The sequence below is a fragment of the Rana temporaria genome, chromosome 3, assembly GCF_905171775.1.
Source record: "Rana temporaria chromosome 3, aRanTem1.1, whole genome shotgun sequence".
Lineage (NCBI taxonomy): Eukaryota > Metazoa > Chordata > Amphibia > Anura > Ranidae > Rana > Rana temporaria.
Genome location: NC_053491.1, coordinates 226,861,288 through 226,884,809, shown reverse-complemented (window position 1 = coordinate 226,884,809; position 23,522 = coordinate 226,861,288). Strand labels below are relative to the sequence as shown.

Here is a 23,522-nt window from a genome sequence, read left to right as displayed (position 1 = left end):
TCTTAGTCCCTGAGCCAAGATTGGCCAAAGACACCCTGCCTTTTGTTCAATCATTTGTGCTGTGATTGGCCAATGAATGCTTTGGTCAATCAGCAGCTGTCAATGCACTGCTGCTAACGTTTGACTCGAACATCGGGACCATCCCTAATCTACATTAGACTCCTTATACTCCAGGTCTACCCGCTTATCATAATACCTGGAGGGCCTCCACAGTCTGTCTGCAAAAATCATTGATACAGCAATGCCTGCTGTGATCTGCAGCAGAATAGGTTCATGATCCAAAATACCTCTTGGAAGAATATAAATCCCTATGACCTTAGGAAAGACAGGGCCCCCAGGCATATACTAGATAAATACAGAAGAACAATCTGTGAGAGGCTGAATGCCATAAAAAAAAGCCCTAGCTACGGGGTGGTTCCATCGCCAAACATGAGGTGATAGGCATCTGCGAGAAAGAGCTCAGAGTATGTGGCACCATCAGAGGGCACCCTATCCTTTCCAGGGTCAGGGTTCATATTGAAATCTCCCAAAATGATACTGTTGTCAGTGGAATAAGCAGTGCAATAATTTTATACAAAAGCCTAATTGAGGCCGGAGGAGGTACATAGAGACCCACAATTACCATCTCAATACTTTCCATAACAGCATGCAAATAAAATATAGCAACCATCTGGGGCATATTTACTGCAAGGCAAATAAGGTGGGTTTTTTTTTTAGGAGGGGGGGCGGCGTCTGTACGGGGATGATGCCTGCAGGCATCACCCCAGTATTGTTTTTTTAGATCCGCTGGTTGTCTCTTATTTAATAGTAATCGCAGCAGCTTACTAGCCTCTTGATTGCTATTGCAAGCAGTGGGAGGGGATGTCCCACTGCCTTCTGCGGCTCTTCCTTCCCACCAAAAGTCCAGAGAAACCAGCCGGCGCGTCTGCCAGCTGGCCCTGACCGCCAAGCAAAGCTGATCCCAGTTCATAACAGTAATCCTAAAGTGATGACATGATATCACTTCCAGTTTATCCGGGGACCATTGCGCCATTTTTTAAAAATCTAACAAGGATGTGTACATTCCTTGTGACAGCAATAAAAGTGATAAAAAAAACAATTAAAGCAACAGTGTAAAATAATTAATTAATAAATCAATTAAAAATGAAAAAAATATTTAAGTGCCCCCATCCTCCCATGCTTGCATGTAGTCGAAAACACGTGTCGGTCCCGCACACACGCACCCAAACAGCAATTGTCCCACACGTGAGGTATCGCCAGATCATGGCCAGTAATTTTAGTACCAGGCCTCCTCTGTAAATCTAAAATGGTAACCTGTAAGCTTTTAAAGCGTAGCCAAAGTAGAGTTCAATTCGATTTGCGCATTATGTTCATTCCCTTGAGTAGTTGGAATAAGCGGAATGGTATGTTTTGTTTTGTTTTTAAACTAAGGACATTACTGCCCATTAGGTGCATCTCTTGGAAGAGATAAATATGCAGAGTATAATCCTTAATAAATTGGAAAACCAAAAAATGCTTAACTGGAGAGTTCAGGCCTCTGGTATTCTATGAAATTATATTACATAAAGACATGATAAGTGTAGAAAAACATTTACAATAATACTAAATGAATCCCATTCTCCCTCCCTGACAACTCCCATCAAAACCTGGGGAGGATTGAATCCCCCAAAGAATGGTGTAAGACCCCCTATAAGGGTGTATGTACAAGATGCGTAAAACAACAAGAAATGTCTCAAAGAAAAGCAGAAACTGTCTAGACAAAAGTGTAGTGCAAAGCACCCAACAATAGCTGGGGGATACAATCCTTAGGTAATAGAAGGAAAACATTAGTCCTGAAAAATGGGGGAGAACTTGGTAACAAAAATAAAACATTCCTCTACAGCTTGGTAACGTGCCTCCAAATGACCAAGAAAGGATGCCTGCTGCCGAACACATCATCCCTAGAAGATAGACGCATTCAGACAACACAGTCCAGTGCATCCCTCGGAACAGCAGCTTAAATTTTGGTGAGGTGAAAACCAAAAAAGGCGGAGGTCATAGGCGTGCGCAAGGGGTGTGCAAGGTGTGCCTGGGCACACCCTAATCCTGGGGTTGGCAACCCATCAGTGGTCGAGCAGGTCATAGCTAAACCGCAATCCTTCCTTGCCAACCCTCATAACCTGAACAGGAAACCGGCGGGGGTGGAATTTAGTGGAACCAATCCGTATTTTCCTCCTGCAGCAGCTGAATGTAGGCTTCTCCTCCTCTCCCTCTTGTTGACATTTGGCTGCCAATGGAGGAAAATACATGGGATCGGTACTAATATATGCCACCCCCACCACCTCTTCTATCCCTATTACTCTTCTTTCTGTTGCCTGGATCCCCCTGTGTGCTCCCTGGCTCCCCCTTCCTCCCATTGTTTCAGGATGGAGAGTGGGAAGAGGCTGGTAAATATGTCAAACGCATATGTGTTTGGAGCTTTGGGGTGCACACCCTAATGCAATAGGCTGTGCACACCTATGGCAGAGGTAAAGGCAGAGAGACACAAGTCTCAAGTCAAGGAGACTAATTACTCTGCAATCCTGGTGGTGGAAAACTACACGATTGCAGTCACAGAGGAGACAGCGTGCTAAAGCTACGTGTCCCCAAGTGCTCAGGATATGTGCCAAATGTCCACTAGACAGGGCAGGGTGAGCAATAGTGTTAGACAAATAAGTAAGGCAAGTTCAGTAGAGAGCAGTAATCAATACTTAATGAGCGTGTCCAACCACTTGGCAGTTTCCTCAGTGGTGCAAAAAATGCCCCATCTTCCCATCTTTCACTTGGAGCTTTAGAAGAAAGAGCATACATACAACATACATTTTGTACTTTGTCTCATGTTACTAGGTGCTTATTAACCTGCCTGGCGGTATTCCCGAGCGTGACTCGGGGTGGGTTTTTTAGGCTGCGATCGGTATCCCCGAGTCACGCTCAGGGTAGATATGCAGAGCCTGCAGCGCGCTCTGACTTACCTTCTCCTGGATCCAGCGATGTTAACATGCTGTGTGAGGGAGCGGGACCTCACTTGATTCACACAGCGTCCTCCTGTGCCGCCGTTCAAAAACGGAAACAAACACATTACATACAGTATACTGTAATCTTATAGATTACAGTACAGTATGTAAACAATACACACCCCCCTTGTCCCAGTGCCCTACATGTACTTTTATATAATAAAAACGAGGGATGGTAGGTAGTAGGGACCTAATTTGAGGGTGAAGATCTGCTTTAAATACAGATCTTAATAGAAGGGCTGTCCATCACTTTAAGTACCGTGTTTCCCCGAAAATAAGCCTGGGTCTTATATTAATTTTGGAAACAAAAGACACAGTAGGGCTTATTTTCAGGGTAGGTCTTACCATATAATGTGATGTCTTCTCTCCCCCTCTCCCTCCCTGCCTGTCAGGAATCCCCAGTGTGAGTCAAGTTAAAATGCTTGTAAAATCATATGATCTATTCTTTTACAGTATTATATAATGTACAATGTGTGTGTTTCTGTAATATAAACGTGCCAAATACCTTCATTATAGCGCCACTCTGTACTTCCGTGACGTGCCAGAGCTCTTTTCCCCACTCCGAGCACTGCAGAGGGGGAGCCGTACCGAAGGTATTTGGCAAAATTATATTACAGAAACACACACATTGTACATTATATACTCCAGAAATAGAGTAGATTATAGGATTTTACAAGCATTTTGAACTAGGGCTTATTTTCGGGGTAGGGTTTATATTGCAGCTCCCCTGGAAAATAATGCTAGGTCTTATTTTCGGGGTAGGTCTTATTTTCGGTGTAGGTCTTATTTTCGGGGAAACACGGTAAGTAAGCTTTAGCACAACATGTTAATATCCTGTTGAAGTTAACAAGCATTTTCACTTAATTTTAGTAATTTGTATGGTCTTCCGTATTGGCATAGATTTCCTGTCAGTGTTCTAGTTCTTACCAAAATTCGTAACATACCAAATAGTAGACGGCTTAAACATGAAAGTGACCATGACTGTGGTAGAGGTGTTAGATTGCCACTGTGGAAGGAAGGATAGGAGTGAATTATTGTTCTCTCTGAAATATTGCATACTTACAGTACTTTGTCCACAGAGCTATAGAACATGCTAGACCTTGATCCCCAGGCTAGGCTACATGAATGCAACAAATATAAATATTTGAATACATAATAATAATAATAATAATAATAATAATAATAATAATAATAATAATAATAATAATAATAATAATAATGTATTCAATGCTTATGAATCAGGTGACCTTTTTTGTGTTATTTTTTTATTTATTTTTTTTGCCCACACTACGACATTTGTAAAATGAATGGCTGTTGTGTTATATCTGATGCATATTGTGTTATATCTGATGCAGAGCTCAATATAGATATATAGCCAAAATAGGAAGTTGCAGTGAGACAGCAGACAGAGAAGTCATGTTCAGCCAAGACACAGCTTTAATTAGGGAAGCCTTTCTGTTATATTTCATTATCTGCTGCTACCTAAGGTGAATACTGATGTAAACGCTCATCCTCCTTAACTGCTAGGATTCCTCTAGTGGTTTCTAACAAATCTCTAATTACTCATTCTTATAGCTCTATGGGATACATAAGTCAACAGACTATGGTGATGCAAGAAGTGAGATCAGCCATATTCTCCCTGTGTTCTGTTTTCCTTCCACAGCCAAGCAAACTTACTAGTAGGATAACTGATGCCTAAATGCATTGGTACTGTGTATGTTTGTACTGAGATTAGTATTCTAGGGACATTTGACTTTAATAATTTTCAGGGGCACGGCCTAATATGAATAATTATTTGTATGCTTTATAGCAGTATAAAATATCTGGGTGCTATATAAATGCAAAAAAAAAAAAACTGTGTGTATATATATATATATATGTGTATATATATATATATACCTATATACAGTCATAGGCATGCATAGCCCATTGCATTAGGGTGTACACCCCTGAGGTAAAACACACACATTATATTGTCAAAAGTATTAGGACACACATGAACTTTAATAGCATCCCAGTCTTAGTCCGTAGGGTTCAATATTGAGTTGGCATGCTTTGCAGCTTTACCAGCTTCAACTCTTCTGGGAAAGCTGTCCATAAGGTTTAGAAGTGTGTCTATGGGAATGTTTGACTCTTCTTCCAGAAGAGCATTTGTGAGGTCAGGCACTGATGTGAACGAGAAGGTCTGGCTCGCAGTCTCCGCTCTTAGACCCCTTTCACATTGAGGCGTTTTTCATGCGGTACATCGCTAAAAATAGCGCTGCTATACCGCATGAAAAAATCATGCCCTGCAGGCTTCAATGTGAAAGCCCGAAGGCTTTCACACTGAAGCGGTGCGGTAGCAGGACCGCTCCAAAAGTCCTGCTAGCCGCATCTTTGGAGCGGTATAGGAGCGGGGTGTTTACCGCTCCTATACCGTGCCTTCCCATTGAAATCAATCGGAAACCGCGGTAATACCGCCCGCAATGCGCCTCTGCAGAGGCGCATTGCGGGGGGTATTAACCCTTTTTCGGACGCTAGCGGGGGTTAATACCACACCGCTAGCGCCCGAATATTGCGGTAAATACAACGGTATATCGGCGCTACAAATAGCGCGGCTATACTGTCACCGCGGCTCCACTGCCCATTGTGAAAGCAGCCTAATTCATCCCAAAGGTGTACTATTGGGTTGAGGACAGGCCAGTCAAGTTCCTCCACCCCAAACGCGCTCATCCATGTCTGTATGGAGCTTTCTTTGTGCACTGGTCCTAATCATTTGGTGGAGGGGGGATTATGGTGTGGGGTTGTTTTTCAGAGCGTTTTTAAGGCGTCAGCATACCGAGACATTTTGGACAATTTCATGCTTCAGGCTCACTTCTGCATAGAAACCAATCAGCTTCCAAGTTTTATTGCCAAAGCTTAATTGAACAATCTGAGGATAGAAGCTGTTTCTATGCAGGGGTTAGTCTGATTTTGCACTCTCCAGCTTTAGTAAATAAACCCCAATGTGACAGTAGAGGATGTGGTACCGATAAATCCATCAAGTAAAAGAGGTAGGCATTTTGCCCCCTCCCCCCAAATTACATGTTTTTTTGTTTTTTGCTTTTATTTCATTTTTCTTTTTTTTATAAATATTAGCTTCCAAAAAACGATTGGTTAAACCCACAAGTGCTTTTTTCACCACTAGTTTCCCTTATATTTGCTTTTTAAAATGACAATAGGTTGCATGAAAGGTTTAGTTCAGAATAACACTTTTGATAGATAGATACATCGATGGACCTTTTTTTTAACAGAATTTACAGCAGATGGAAAAAAAAGGGATGATTGAGGAGAAAAGAGGGACAGATGGGTTCTGATTTAGAGGAGGAACTGTCCCTCTAAATAAATGACAGTTGAAAGTATCCATATTCTGTTACAAATCTGTCTGTTTTTGGTAGTTCCAGTGAAAACACTCTTTTTAAAGCTCATTTACATGACACTAAAATTGGTTTATATGAATTACTATCTGATTTACTGTAAGTAAGCTTTTCTACAAATAAACGTTGGTTGCTTTTATTTTACAGGATGACTACCAGGAATATGAACCCGAAGCATAACATCCCTCAGCCCTGGACCCAGCCACCAGCAGCATCAGCACAAAGATAGCTATAATAAAAAATAATAAAAAATCTCCCCTCTCCTCTGCCCTATCCTTCCCGAGAGGAGTGTGAAGTGCACCCCCTCTTCTCCCAAGAAGTGAGCTCTTCCTTCACTACACCTCCAGAAAGCCTCATGTGAAGTGATTTCATGTATGGTAATCCTTAGCGTTGAGTCATTAGTCCAAACAAAACTGGTGTTTAAACTTAAAACAAAAAAAAAAGCCCTTTGTAATGTATGAACCCATGAATGCATTGTATTTGTCTTTGCAGTCCTTGTGCCCCCAGACAATTATTTCTGTTTCCCTCCCAGAGAATAATTTCCGGGGGTCTTTTTGGTGGATTTTGTCACTCATAATTATTTTGTAACCTATTTGTTTTGGTGTGTAAGCTTGTTCTGTGGCAGGGGGGCCTGCAACCTTCTGCAACTGAACCTGCGGGTATTCTTCTGCGTCTACCGATATAAATAAAGCATGTTTTACTTTTTATAAAGAGAAGGTGGAAACACCAACAAATGTTTTTTTCCCCCTAAGCGGCTGCCGTGATTTCTCACAAGGCTGGGTAGTCGTTAAGATAAGGGAAAATCACACACAAAAAAAAATGTAGCTGTGGATGAATGACCTTTGAAATAGTTTATTCAGTGTTCTAATGTGATATTTAATTTTGCTGTTTTTTTATACATATATACACACATATCAACGAATATATATATATATGGTTTAACTTATTTGTGACTGTTCTGTAAAACAGATTAAAATCTGTGATATTCCATGCAGAATCTTTTCAATGTCATTGTGTTCCAAATAATTTTGCAAAAGGAATAAAAAAAGAAAATTAATTAAAATCAGACCAATGTTTTTAGTTTTTGAAATTTTATTGGCAACACCACTAATGATTTGGCAATTGGGTGGGAAATGAGTCAAGATCTTGTGGGGTCCTCGGCAATCTACAAAACAAAGGAGCACCATGATCCCAGAATGTATTATGTCAATACACCACTAGATGCTCTCCCTCTACTTTCAACGAAGGAAGACTGCTGGAACTGGCACTTCAAAAAGTGGCTTCGTGTTCTGTAAGACCCCTTTCACACTGAGGAGTTTTTCAGGCGGTACAGCGCTAAAAATAGCGCTGCTATACCGCCTGAAAAACTCCTGCACTGCATACTCAATGTGAAAGCCCGAGGGCTCCTTTCCATTTAAAACAATGGGAAACCGCGCCAATACCACCCACAATGTGCCTCTGCAAATGATGTAGCTTTAGGACACACACTCTGTCACACCCCCTTAAAATGAGAATTATACAAAAAAATTATTAGTTATATTGAATAAAAAGTGCAGCGCTAGTGTCAAGTGTTAATATCAAAGCATAAACACAATTATGTTTCAGCAATAAAGTGCTAATATAAATGAAAACACACAATGCAAGAAACAGGTGTATATAAAAATGATTTAATGGTATAGTAAATACTTATATATAAATTAAGTGCAAATTGGGAATGTGCAAATACAATGCTGATAATCTCAATGATGAATGACAAAAAGTCCACCAACATTCATGTTGGAATAAACCTCAACCCACTGGACAAATGTGAGTGAGAAATACAGTCTATGCAATGACGGTGATGATGACCAACCATCTGTAGAAGTAAGGAACACCGGGGTCTGTGCATCCACCACCCGGGGAAAGGGTAGGTACTCTTAACAGAAGTCGTGGACCCACACACCAGTGGGTCAAACAAGCTTAGGAATGGATACAGGATTTCAGACCTCGATCCCTGGAGCAGCAATTGACGTCCACGGAACTCACATCCAGCAGATGATTCCCTATTTGCACTTCAAACACTTATATGTGAGCATGATTTACTATACCATTGAGTCATTTTTATATACACCTGTTTTCTTGCATTATGTGTTTTCATTTATTGCAACCATTTTGAATTTGGATGAAAGGTTTAGCACTGTGAAACACTTTTGAAAGATCAATAGTGCATTTTATATAAAACTATATGCAGTACATCAGACCAAAATGAAGGACAAATGAGGAGAAAAGAGGCACAGAGGGACTTTGTTCCAAATCAGGCACAGTCCCTCGAAATCAGGGTCAGTTGGGAGCTATGCTTTATGTGCTTTGAGACATTACAACACTGTACACATGTAAAAAGTTATGTGTGTTAGCTGTATATCAGTCAAGTGGTTCAAGAACGGATAAAGAACTGTGTACTATGTGAATCCATATCAAGATACAGGCGGTCCGGGGGTACAAACAAGATAGGGTCTGCAGGTTTGTTCTTAAGATGAATCTGTAAGTCGGAACAGGTACATTATTTAAGTGTAGCTCCAGCCCAAAAAAATTATTTTTAATCTTTTTGGATAGCATAAGGAAAGGTCAACACCCCTGTAACATTTGTTTTGCTGTCTGTGCCCCTGTTCAGAAGATTTCATCTTACTTCCTGTCCCAATGACAATTGGATTTTGAAAATTTTGGGTCATTATGGAAACAAGCCTTGGTGATAAAGCATCAGTAAAGGGTAAATGTTTCCCATAATAACTCTTAGGCCGGGTACACACGAACAAACATGTATGGTGAAAGCGGTCCGTCGGACCGTTTTCACCATACATGTCTGCCAGAGGGCTTCTGTACGATGGTTGTACACACCATCGTACAGAAGTCCGCGCGTAAACAATACGCGGGGCGTGTCCGCGGTGTCGCCGCGTCGATGACGCGGTGTCGCCGCGACAATGACGCAGCGACGTGGGCGGCCCGCCTTTAAAATGCTTCCACGCATGCGTCGAAGTCATTCGACGCATGCGAGGGACGGCGGGCGCCTGGACATGTACGGTAGGTCTGTACTGACGACCGTACATGTCCGAGCGGGCAGGATTCCAGCGGACTGTTTTAAAACAAGTCCAGGAATATTTGTCTGCTGGGAAAAGGCACGGCGGGCAAATGTTTGCTGGAATTCGGCCCGCTCGCGCCCACACACGACCGAACATGTCTGCTGAAACTGGCCCGCGGACCAGTTTCAGCAGACATGTTTGGTCGTGAGTATGGGGCCTTAGGCCCCGTACACACGTCCGAGGAACTCGACGGGCAAAACACATAGTTTTGTCCGTCGAGTTCCTTGTGAAGCCGCCGAGGACCTCGGCGAGCTGAAATTTCCCATTGAACAACGAGGAAATAGAGAACATGTTCTCTATTTCCTCGCCGAGGTCCTCGTCGGCTTCCTCGGCCGAAAGTGTACACACGGCCGGGTTTCTCGGCAGAATACGGCTCCGACCGAGTTTCTGGCTGAATTCTGCCGAGAAACTCGGTCGTGTGTACGGGCCCTGACAGGAGTGAATTTTCCTCTTCCTAGGGGTAGATTTCCTCCCACTTCCTGTTTCCTCCTGAAAGTAGGCGTCGTTTGTAAGTCAGATGTTTGTAACTAGGGGACCACCTGTATAACCAAAATGGGCATCCTTTCATGTCAAGTCTTTTAACCCCATTGTCCAAACTTGTTGTAAATATATTATCAAAATATTTGGGACTACTCCCCATTGCCTTATTAACATCCTGTTATACAGGTACACAGAAAATAGTTTTGCTACCCATAGTCTGACAAATAAAAATGTTTCAGGTAAAGACATCCTTGCTGAATTTAAGAGATTTATGGAGAATACTCTTTTTCCAATATTACAACATCCTTATTCCTCTCATTTAATATAAACACGCTGAACGCAATGTCCAAACTGAAAAAGATTAATAGCTAGATTCAGAAAGAGTTAAGCCGGCGTATCAGTAGATACGCCGTCGTAACTCTGAATCTAAGCTGTCGTATCTTTAAGTGTATTCTCAAAATTAGATACACTTAAATTTAGCTAAGATACGACGGCCTGCGCCGTCGTATCTTAGCTGTCTATTTAGGCCGGCCGCTGGGGGGCGTGAACGCTGATTTGCGCCTAGAATGCGTAAATCAGCGAGATACGCCTATTTACGAACATACGCTTCCCCGTCGCAGTAAAGATACGCCATTTACGTAAGGCGTTTTCAGGCGTAAAGTTATTCCACCAAAAAGCTGGCCTAGCCAATGTTAAGTATGGACGTCGGTCCCGCGTTGAATTTTGAAAATTTTACGTAGTTTGCGTAAGTCGTCCGTGAATGGGGCTGGACGTAATTTACGTTCACGTCGAAACCAATAAGTTCTTGCGGCGTAATTTGGAGCATGCGCACTGGGATACGTCCACGGACGGCGCATGCGCCGTTCGTTCAAAACGTCATTTACGTGGGGTCATGGTTTATTTACATAAAACACGCCCACCTCTTCACAATTTGAATTAGGCGCGCTTACGCCGGCCCATTTACGCTATGCCGCCGTAACTTAGGAGGCAAGTGCTTTGTGAATACAGCACTTGCCTCTCTGACTTACAGCGGCGTAGCGTATATGCGACACGCTACGCCTGCACAAAGTTAAGCCAGTCTTTCTGAATCTAGCTATAAGTAAGGCCGCGTGCACATGATCAGTTAAACCGATGAGAACGGTCTGATGGACCGTTTTCATCGGAAAAAACCGATCGTGTGTGGGCCCCATCGGTTATTTATCCATAGGTTTAAAAATTCACGCATGCTCAGAATCAAGTCGACGCATGCTTGGAAGCATTGTACTTCGTTTTTTTTCAGCGCGTCGTTGTGTTTTACGTCACCGCGTTCTGACGCGATCGTTTTTTTAACCTATGGTGTGTAGGCACGACTGACCATCCGTCAGCTTCATTGGTTAACCGATGACAACCGTCCATCAGACCGTTTTCAACAGATGGACCGATCGTGTGTACAGGGCTTATGAATTGTGGCTAGAGAGTGAAACACAGAACTGTCAAAATGTTCTCTTGCAACAGCATGAAACACCTTGCTCTAAGGCAAAATTGAAGTTCTGTAGAACAAGAATCTTAGTTCTACAAAATTGTGAGTTCATTGCTTACAATAGTTGAACCAAGCCCAAACATGTATGCTTAACAGTATGGTTTTGAGCCAACATGGATACCATCAACTGTTGTTGCTGAAGCTGTCTAATACAAAGGAAAGGCTGCAAAAAAAACAAATTATCAGCGTTGTTGGAGACGTGTTGATTAGCTAAGATGTTCAAATGAAAATTGTGTTCACTCAAAATGTGAAAATTACTCTGACACATTTGAGGTGCAAAAATAACTTAGTACCTAGAGCCAATCAATATGAAATTCAGAGGAAATGCCTCACATGTGCTGTGATAAAAGGTACCTTTTGGCGGAAACATATTTGCAGAAATTCATCAAGCCGGGCTTGTTATGAGGCAGATTTTTAGTAAATGAAATGTTTATGCAAAAGTCTGTTACAGCGTAAGGGTAAAATAGGTTGAGCATACTGAGCGAGGGGGCAGTGGAGGTGGGGAGAGATAATGATGTAGACTTATACAGTTTCTGAGTGGGAGCTCTCTGGAAAACAATTTTTCCTCACAGTTATTGAGATAATTGCTTGTAGAAAGCTTGATTTCTAGTCCTGATCACCTTATGCTCAAAGTGAATAATCAACTAAATTCCAAAATGTTTTCTTAAAAAAAAAGCTTACGGTATATACTTTTATTTAAGATAAAAAAAAATAATTCTCAGATTTAATAGATATTCTGTTAACACAATAAAGCTTTAATCAGATGGAAGATGCACTACAACCCGGGGAAACATTTATATTTTTGGATATATAAAGGATCACTGTACTTTTCAAAAACTAGAGTCCCCATTCCCAAACAGTAAATGTAAAGGTATTCCTTTTTAAACCCTTTCATAACCAGATATCAACGATGTATAAATGCCCAGGCCAAAAATTTCAGCATCAGTATTTGCCTACCAAAATAATTTTTACATTGCTTTTTAAGGACAACGGGCCAGATCCACGTAGAACGGCGTAATTTTAAGCAGGCGTAGCATATCGTACGCTACGCTATGCCTCCGCTACTTTGACAGGCAAGTGCAGTATTCTCAAAGCAAAGTTGCGGTGGCGTAGCGTAAATAGGCCGGCGTAAGCCCGCCTAATTCAAATATGGAAGATGTGGGCGTGTTTTATGTCAATGTATTGTGACCCCACGTAAATGATGCTTTTTACGAACGGCGCATGCGCCATCTGTGAAAGTATCCCAGTGCGCATGCTCCAAATTAACCCGCAAAAAGCCAATGCTTTCGACGTGAACGTAAATGACGCACAGCCCTATTCGCGAACGACTTACGCAAACGACGTAATCGACGGAAAATTCGACACTGGCCCGAAGTCCATACTTAACATTGGCTGCGCCTCATATAGCAGGGGTAACTTTACGCCGGAAAAAGCCTAACGTAAACGACGTATCTGTACTGCGACGGCCAGGCGTACGTTTGTGAATTGGCGTATCTAGCTGATTTACATATTCTAGGCGTCAATCAGCGTACACGCCCCTAGCGGCCAGCGTAAATATGCAGTTAAGCTACAACGGCGTAGGCAACTTACGCTGGTCGTATCTAACAAAATTCTGGCGTATCTTGTTTTCTGAATACAGAAAAAAGATACGCCGGAGCATCCTAGAAGTTATGCGGCGTATCAATAGATACGCCAGCGTAACTTCTTTGTGGATCTGGCCCAACATTTTTAATATGTATGCTGTGTTAATAAAACGCATGCTCAGGATTTTATAATAGGCTGAGAAATGAGCAAAAATATGAATACATTTTTTAAACACAAATATGAGTGAAGGATTTTTGAAACTTTTTTTGTACTGTATTATTTAATTATTCCATTTCATTCTGTGCACACAGAAAAAAAAATGTAATGCCGTGTACAGATGATCAGACATCCCGACAACAAAACTGTGGATACATTTCCGATGGTGTTGGCTCAAACTTGTCTTGCATACACACGGTCACACAATTGTTGGAAATTCCGAACGTCAAGAACGCGGTGACGTACAACACTAAGACGAGCCAAGAAAAATGAAGTTCAATGATTCCGAGCATGCGTCAAAATTGATTCCGAGAATGCATCGAATTGATTCCGAGCATGCGTAGAATTCTTGTGTGTGTTGAATTGTGTACACACAGTCGCAATCAGCTCTCAAATCTTTGTTGTTGGAAATTCCGACAGCAAATGTCCGATGGAGCATACACGCGGTCGGATTTTCTGACAACAAGCTCACATCGAAATTCCGAACGTGTGTACGCGGCATAACAGTTACAGCTGGGAAAGGTTGGCTTGCTAATAAATATCATGTGATCGCCATTTTATAGATGCCATAATGACCTCATGATCAGGAAACTAGCTGATTGGTTGTCAAACGTTAGTTGAGACCCATTAGTTGAGAAGCTGTCAGAAAAACGCACAGTGTGACAGCTAGTACATCCACCTAACTGTCGAAAAGGATATACACATTAACATTTCCAAAGCCCCTGGTGTCTGTGCCAGAGAACATTAATCTACAAATTACCAATGTCTGCTGTTTAAAGCTGAACTCAGAGCATAATTGCATTCATTAATGTAGCTATGCTTTCATTTCTAGTCATCAAATATGATTATAAATGCAGCTTGATTAAGTACTTGGATTTGACTTGAAGTTAGCGCCCTGCATTTTCCTGTACAGCAGCACTCATACTGAGGCCCCATACACACCATAGAATCTATCCGCAGATAAATCCCAGCAAATGGGTTTCAGCGGATAGATCCTATGGTGTGTACACGCCAGCGGATCTTTATCCGCGGATATTTATCCCCTGGGATGGATTCCAGCAGATTGGATATTCGCTGACATGCAGAACAAATCCATCTGCTGGAATCCATCCCAACGGATGGATCCGCTGGTCTGTACAGACTCACCGGATCCATCCGTCCTAAGGGATCCCCCGCATGCGTCGTAATGATTTGACGCATGCGTGGAATTCCTTATATGACAGCGTCGCGCACGTCGCCGCGTCATAATCGCGGCGACGGCACGACGCGTCATCGCCAGAGGATTTCGGCGCGGATTTCAATGCGATGGTGTGTACACGCCATCGCATAGAAATCTGCTGAAATCCTCGAGAGGATTTATCCGCGGAAACGGTCCGCTGGACCGTATTCGCGGATAAATTCTCCCGTGTGTATGGGGCCTGAGAGTTCAGACTCCACAAGATAAGAACAACTAGGGGTGCATCAGCTCGTCCTGCAAAAGGCAGTTTGGAGAGGAATGAGGGACCTTGGATCTTCTGGAGAGGACAACAGTAGCATGTGTAAAGAGAGGACTTTCACCATTTTCAACAAGAGGAGCTATGGTATGCACTATTCATTGGTATAGAATTGCATAGGGAGATTTTCAGAAAATCTTCCAAAAAGGTTAAAGCGGAGGTCCCGCGAAAAAAAATAAATATTAAAAGCCAGCAGCTACAAATACTGCAGCTGCTGACTTTTGATAAATAGACACTTACCTGTCCAGCGCACCCACAATGTCGGCAGCAGAAGACGAGCATTCGCTCGTCTCTCTGCTGCCCCTGCCGCCATCCTCGGTGAGGGAATCAGCCTTGCGGCTTCACTGCCCGGTTTCCAAATACGCATGCGCGAGTAGCTGGCGCCTTCCCAGAGGTCCCCGCTGCCTCCTGGGACCAGTGTGTTTCCCAGAAGGCAGCGGGGGGGGGGGGGCGGGAAGTGGAGTAACTCCCGTGGGAGTCTCTCCCCGGAAGTGGGTGCAAATACCTTATACAGGTATCTGCACCCCCTCTCCCCCCTGAAAGGTGCCAAATGTGACACCGGAGGGGGGGGGTTCCAAAAAGCAAGAAAAGCTTTAAGACTGAACCTAAAAATCCTCCCTGCAAGAGTTAACTGCTTGTTTCAACCTAGGACACTTGGTAAAGCACTTTTACTTACTCAATGCTTGGCTCCTGTAGACTCCTCTACGCTGCTAGACCAGGCCCTGCATTCTCTTTTCCCTAATGCTTTGGCAGTCTAAAGGCCCGTACACATGGTCAGAAAATCTGAACGATCTGCCGATTTTCTGACCTTTAGTATGCTGCTTTTGACAGCCGATTACGAATTTCCGTCAGACAAAAACTGGATGCGCAGACTTGAAAATTTGTGTCTGATGCGACCACAAAATCTGAAGAGCAAGACTAGGCACGTTCAGAAATGAAAGAACACATACAAAAAAATTCAACACATTACGTCACTTCTGACGTTGAATTCTGTTGTCAGAGGGGTAGATTCAGGTACAGCTGCGCACCCCTTGCGGAGGCGCAGTGTACCCTTTTTACCCTGCGCCTACGCAAATGATTTGCGCTACGCTTCATTCATGAAGCAGTAGCCACGTAATTTGCGTGGGCGCTCCTCAAAAATGCCCTGCGTAAGGGCGCCTAATGTAAATGATCCCGTAGGGGGCGGGAATCATTTAAATTAGGCGCGTTCCCGCGTCGAGCGTAGAGCGCATGCTCTGTCGGGAAACTTTCCCGACGTGCATTGCGGTAAATGACGTCGCAAGGACGTCATTTGCTTCAAAGTGAACGTGAATGGCGTCCAGCGCCATTCACGATTCACTTACGCAAACGACGTAAAATTTAAACCTCGCGACGCGGGAACGACGGGTATCCTTAGCATTGGCTGCCCCTGCTTTTAGCATGTGCAGCCTTACGCGAAACCCGACGTACGCAAACGACGTAAACTGCGTACGCAGGGCTTGCGTAACGTTGTGAATCGGCGTTAGTATGCAATTTGCATACTATACGCTGACCACAACGGGAACGCCACCTAGCGGCCTGCGTAAGAATGCAGCCTAAGATATGAGGGCATAAGAGCCTTATGCCACACATATCTTAGGCTGCAGTCGGCGTAACGAGCTCTCTGAATCAGGAGAAGTCGTTACGCCTGCGCAAGTAAGCAATTGCGCTGCGTAACTATGGTTACGCAGACGCAATTGCTTCTTGAATCTGGGCCAGAGAATTTTCTGATGGTGAGTACCCTCTTCACTTTCAATTTGAGACTAGCATCCAACAAAAAACTGATGAAAATGTGTCCAATAATCTGATTGTGTGTACAAGACTTAAAGGGGTTGTAAAGGTAAAAGTTTTTTTACCTTAATGCATCCTATGCTTGTCATCTTGTTTGGTTCCCAGCCTGGCCGTTGATTGGCTAGGCTGGGCGGATTGATAGCAGCGCAGCCATTGGCTGGCGCTGCTGTCATTCACAGCGGATGACTCGAGCTCGCATGAAGGTAGAAAGCTTTTGCGAGGAGGAGCCGAGACAGCCGCCGAGGGACCCCAGAAGACAGGATTCGGGGCCACTCTGTGCAAAACGAGCTGCACAGTGGAGCTAAGTATAACATGTTTGTTATTTAAAAAAAAAAATGTGCCTTTAGTGTTCCTTTAAGGTTCTTTGACATCAAGACCGAAGCAGGGGCCAAAACCATGCAAAGGATGTGAGGATGCTGAGGAACAGTCCACTGCAGAAGCATGGGGAGTGCCATCTGCTGGGGGATCAGAAGATCACATAGGTAAAACTGTTTGGCTTTGTTCACATGGGAGTACTTAAAGTGGTTGTAAAGGCAGAAGGTTTTTTAACTTAATGCGTTCTGTGCAATATGATAAAAACCTTCTGTGTGCAGCAGCCCCCTTCAGCCCCCTAATACCTGAGCCCCATCTCGAGTCAGCGATATGCTCAAGTGCCTCGGCCATCCGGGACTCTCCCTCCTGATTGGCTGAGACACAGCTGCGGCGCCATTGGCTCCTGCTGCTGTCAATCAAAGTCAGGTAGAAAATCAGGAGAGAGAGAGAGGATGGAGCCAAACCGTGGCTGAAAGGACACACAGAGCTGCAGCTCAGGTGCCCTCATACCAAGCTGTTGCCATGGGGGGGCACTCCGCAGGCAGGAGGGGCCAGAAGCACTGAAGAGGGACCTGAGAAGAGGAGGATCGGGGCTGCTCTGTGCAAAACCATTACACAGAGCAGGTAAGTATAACACGTTTGTTATTTTCAAAGAAGAAAAACAAGTCTTTAATATTACTTTAAATTGGAGCTCCAAAGGAGGGGAAGCTCCACTTGTCTGCTTCCTCCCAGGGGGTACCTGGTTTTGACAGGTACCTACTTCCATATCCAGCTCACTTTGCCATGCAATTCTATTCATGTCAATTGGGACACAACAGCTGCACAGATAGAGGCGCTGCTCCCTATTAGACATCCATGTGGGGGCATGTGCATGTGAGTGTGTTTCCCCAAATGCAGACAGTGTGAGTTCAGGGACATGCACCCATGAGGATATCAAATTGGGAGCTGTGTCCATGTAGCCTCTGTGTCCCACTTGACATGAATGGAACTGCCTGTACACAGATGCACGATACACCTATGCATTCCGTGCAGGCAAACACGGCCCTTCGCATATGTGTACACTTCAGTGTGCCCATGTGAACAAAGCCTATTTCCATGCCCTAAACAAAACCAAGCAGTTAAATTGGAAATAAAGTAAAAAATGCTAATTTCTATTACATTGTTTGACACCTGCAAGGCTCCTTGCCAGCGTCGGCATGTTCTTCACTGCTTCTTCTGGGTGCTGGTCTTTGGCCGTCTTGATTGGGAGATGCTGGGTAATGTCACTCCTCCACATACACCGGAATCATTCATCCCAGAAATCTCGCACCGTGCTGGAAATGTAAACTGAGCTTCTCATGCGCAGTTTCGTGTACAGTTTGCAAGAGATTGTAAACAGACAGTTGCAGGTACTTTTTTTTTTTTTTTATTGCAACAGAAATATTGCAGAGATAAGGGGCCAGATCCACATAGAAATGGATAGGCGCAGCGTATCAGAGATACGCTACGCCGCCTTATCTTACCTGGCTTTAAGTCTAATCCAGGAAGATTTCGCACCGTAAGTTACGGCGGCGTAGTGCATTTCTGGCGGCGGAATTCAAATCGGCGATTAGGGGGCGTGATTCATTTAAATGAAGCGCGTCCCAGCGCCGATTGAACTGCGCATGCTCCGTTTCGAAATTTCATGCAATGACGTCGCAATGACATCATTTTTTGAACTTAGACGTGACTTATGTCCATCCCTATTCACGGACGACTTACGCAAAAAAAAAAATTAAAATTTCGACGCGGGAACGACAGCCATACTTAACATGGCAAGTCTATCTATACGCTGCAAAATACCAGCTTTAACTATACGTCGGAAAAAGCTGACTAGAGACGACGTAAGAGAATGTGACGGTCGCGCGTACGTTCTTGGATCGTCGGAAAAAGCTATTTTGCATACCCGATGCGGAAAACAACGCAAACTCCACCCAGCAGACGCCCAAGTATTGCATCTAAGATCCGAAGGCGTACGAAGCCGTACGCCTGTCGGATCGAACCCAGATGCTGTCGTATCTTGGTTTGAGGATTCAGGTAATTTGAAAGTACGCCGGCGTATCAGTAGATACGCCGGCGTACTCGCTATGAGGATCTGGCCCAAGATGTCTTTTCTGAAAAAAAGACCTAGCCTGTTTGCAATTTTATTTATTTTTTTAGTTTCACTTTAACCCTTGCATGCAGCCCCAATCCCGCTGCAAGGGTAGGTTTTTAGGTTTCCTGAAGTTGGGCTTTAGGTTTACATTAAATATATTATTACTTTGTATTATTATAGCCTACACCAGAGAGGGTGTAAGGTCTGTACTCAACCACAGGGGGGAGTGCAAGATATTTGCAGGTTTCAAAAACATTGTATTACAATATATTTGCACATAATTAGTACTATATGGTCATGCCAATATTTTTTTTTTCAGATGATTACTTATTTTTAGACTTAAAAAAACAATAATATACAGTACAAAGAAAAAAAACACATATCTTTCTTTCTTTTGTGCACTGCCCTGTGTCACCAGCATGAAAATGTCATTGGGCAGAAAACTTTTCCATGCTTACCTGCACAATATTACCCTTTCTCAGTGGGAAAGTTTGTCCCATTATGTGTCACTATGACAACAAAAACATAGGTCTCAGTTCCTCTGCCATCCTGTAGTTCCGGAATACTGTTCCTGTGGTTTTTTCCAAAACACTTCTCTTGGCATAAATTAACTAAAATTCAAAAGAATAATAGTGATTGTTTTTTTTTCCTAGCAGCCTTGGAAAATGTGATCAATAGACCTGGCTGCTCTCGTCATATAGTGTGTACTACACAAATACAGGCCTTGTTTCTGGGAAGAAAAAGTACAATGTAAAGTCAGGCACTTAATGTTCTCAAAAGTCAACTTGTATGTATACACGTTTTTTTCCCCATAATACAATTATAATAAATTATAACAATAAATTAATAATTATTATACAATTATAACAAAAAAAAAAAAAATGAAAAAAAAAAATTCACAAATGTCATGCAAGCAGGAAGAGCAAATATGCTTCAATCGTCCATGCTTTTGGGTGGATGCTGATGAAATAAACAAATCCATAGTGAATAATGTCTACATTTGGTGCCCTCTACTGGTATGAGATGGGAACATTTATTACAGGTAAGATATAGCTTTTTACTGTGCATCAGAATTTCACTATGTAGCAAGAGGATGCAGTAAAAAAAAAAAACATTGAAACTTAGCTTTTCTGGAATACTGAGTGAATAAAGTAACTGTAGATTTTGTTTCTCAATAAGTTCTCAATAATTATTCCTAAAAGCTTTTGTAACCCATCAAGGATTGATGGATCAAGAAATGCAGGCAAGGGACAGTTATTCATTCCATGACCATTCAAAATTCAGGCTTGCTGAATCAATTCAATAAAATATAAAATGTAAATTATGATTTGGTGTGGGTTGCTGACCTTTGATATTTGAAAAATATTTGTTAAAGCGGAGTTCCACCCACAATTTCACTTTTTAAATATAAATACCCCTGTAATACACAAGCTTAATGTAGTCTAGTAAAGTTAGTCTGTAAACTAAGGTCTGTTTTGTTAGGTTGTTAGAGCATTTAGTTAGTTTATAATTTAGAAATAGACCGTGGCCATCTTAAGTGTGGGCATCATGAAGCCAGACTGTATGACTTCCTGGATTTCAGCCTTGCAGATCTCGCACATGCTCAGTGCTGCACAAGCGATGTAATAGGTTTCAGTCAGGTTTCCATAGCAACGGGAGTGTCAGAGGAAGTTGCCGCCCCTTCTCTATGCAAATAGGCTATTTGCAAGGACTACTGGGATACATGATGCCTATCCCAGAAACCCTTGCGAATAGCCTTGTGACTTAATAGCCTAGGCTAATAAGGAGGAGGAAGTAATGAAGGACTACAAAATAAAGGTATTTACAAGCAACAAAATAAATAAAAATTGTCCATTCTGAACACTATGAGATTAGGGCATGCAGCACAGACAAACATAAAAAAATAGGTGGAACTCCACTTTAAGATTTTTTTTGGTGTAATATTTAAATCACTGCTCCAGAACAGGTATGCAGATACAGATTCCTGAAATTTCTCTACATACTTGTTTTGGTCCAGTGGCATACAAAGTTGAGGCCAGAAGATCAGCGTAACAACTGGGTCAACAACAGTAAAGCGCACCCCCCCTTTCTTTATTTTTCTTATGACAGTGACGTTATAAAAATGACTAAACTATTGCATGGTAGAACAAGCACCACAAGAGGCCTTTACAGGGGGGTTGGGGAAGGCAATTCTGCTGGACACAGAAATTACCCTACATGCTGTTCTCCTAGTCTCTCAACTTCAATATGAAAATAATTACTTACTAAAGGTCAGGTCATCCTGGACCCCCTCCCCTGGTTAGGTTTGCGCTAGAACTCTCGAATATTGCAAAAGTTTGGACCCAAACTCTGTCGAAGTCTATATCAGTGTTTCTCAACTCCAGTCCTCAAGGCGCCCCAACAGGTAATGTTTTCAGGATTTCCCTCAGATGAAACGGCTGTGGTAATTACTAAGGCAGTGAAACTGATCAAATTGCCTATGCAAAATAATGGAAAGCCTGAAAACATGACCTGTCGGGCGCCTTGAGGACTGGAGTTGAGAAACACTGGTCTATATGACCCGAATTTGAAAAAATTGAAAGTCCCCATTTTGAAGGCTTATATGCAAGTTATTGGTCATAAAAAGGGTATGGGGGCCCAGGTACTGCCCTGGGGGACATGTACCAATGCAAAAAAAACTTTAAAAAAGATTGGTTTTAAAGGAAAGGTGATTTTAATGGCGCTTAAAGTGAAACAATAAAAATGAAAAAAATCCTTTAAATATAGTACCTGGGGGGTCCCTTAGTCTGCCTATAAAGTGGCGCGTCTGTGTATAGAACCCACTGCAGCACAACTGACCATTCTTAAGGGAAAAAAAATTACATTTAAATTGCCGGCAATACAATATGCTTTCCAGCAATACAAAAATGTTAACAAAAACGGCGTGGGGGCCTGGCAGGTCAGGAAAAGGGGGGGGGGCGAGTGAATGCCTCCCCCCTCCTGAATCATACCAGGCCACATGCCATCAACATGGGGGGGTGCTTTGTTTATGGGGAAAAGGGCCTCTTCCCGACAACCCTAGGTTGTGGTTGTGGGGGTCTGTGGGCAGGGGGCTTATTGGAATCTGAAAGCCCCTTTAACAAGGGGGCCCCAGATCCCAACCCCCCCATGTGAATGAGTATGGGGTACATAGTACCCCTACCCGTTCACCAAGAAAGTGTCAAAAATAAATAAAAACACACGCAGTTGTTAACAATTCCTTAATTAAAAATGTAAAAAACAATGTACTCCGATGTAGCTTCATCGTCAAATATTTTGCCGCCACCACCAAATAAAAAGCTCTGCCCACAACGAAAGCTAACTGCCATCTGCCTGTGACACCATCTGACAGTTCTGAAATAGGTAAGGGATTGGAGCCACTGGGTGACGTCACATAGTGCTGGGTCGATGCCACCAGGTGACATTGTCCGGTGGGCCCCACCCCTTACCTACTGTATTTAACAACTGTTAGATGGAGGAGCAGGCACATGGCAGTTAGCCTTTTTTCCCCCTTTTTTTGGGTCCGTTGGCATCGGTGCTGTGATTGATGATGGTTCTACAGTACATCGAGGGACATTGTTATTTTATTTTTAATAAAGGAATTATTGTCAAAACCTGTGTGTGTGTTTTTATTTCTTTTTTTTTTATTTACCTTTTTGGTGAATGGGTAGGGCTAATATGTACCCCATACTCATTCACACAGGGTGTTCTGGGATCTGGCCCCCTTGTTAAAAGAGGCTTCCAGATTTTGATAAGCCCCCTGCCTGCAGACCCCCACAACCACAGCCTAGGTTTGCGGGGAAGAGGCCCTTGTCCCCATCAACATGGGAAACCCCCCCCTGTTGAGGGCATGTTGCCTGGTATGGTTCAGGAGTTTTTTTTCACATTTTTTCTATTGCCGACAATGATTTTTTTCTTTCTGCTGTCAGCGGGGAAGCCCATTGACAGCTGATGACTCGTCCATTGTTAAGGACGCAGCGTCCGGCTTCCTGGCCCGCTCCTTAAAGTGGACTGATAACTTCTCACACGTTCTCAGAGATAGGAGATAGAAGTGTGTGTCCGGGGAGGTTGCTATAAATAGATTGGCAGTCAGTTTGCCATTCAACAATAAAAGCACTTTCCTTTCTTCCTTTGCCTATGAGGAGAGGGAGTGTGTACCTTTTCTCCAATCAGCTGTCTTGGCTGTATGCCAATAAGCCACTCCCAGTGCTGACCAGGAAGGGAAAAATGTTAACACGAAGAATAATTTCTAAATGATATATACTAGGGCTGTTACTGATCAAAATTTTTCTGTTCGATTAATCTTTTTTTTTTTTTAATCGATTAATCGATTCATTTCGATTAATTATAACACACATACAGATCCAACTACTTTTAGCTGATCTCCTTGCAGGCCGATTCCCAGTGCAGCTACCAACCACTGGAAAAATGGATA

At 43.0% G+C, this 23,522-nt stretch overlaps 1 protein-coding gene across 2 annotated transcripts in view; it reads left to right on the top strand.

Annotated features, from left to right (window-relative positions):
* SNCB (synuclein beta) overlaps positions 1–7,417 on the top strand; it is a 115,643-nt gene extending 108,226 nt beyond the window's left edge. For both annotated transcript variants that reach the window (XM_040344396.1, XM_040344395.1), the window contains one exon: positions 6,575–7,417. In XM_040344396.1, coding sequence (XP_040200330.1) covers positions 6,575–6,607 — 33 coding nt within the window. In that variant the 3' untranslated portion in view covers positions 6,608–7,417. The remainder of the gene's footprint in view (positions 1–6,574) is intronic.
* The last annotated feature ends 16,105 nt before the right edge of the window (positions 7,418–23,522 follow it).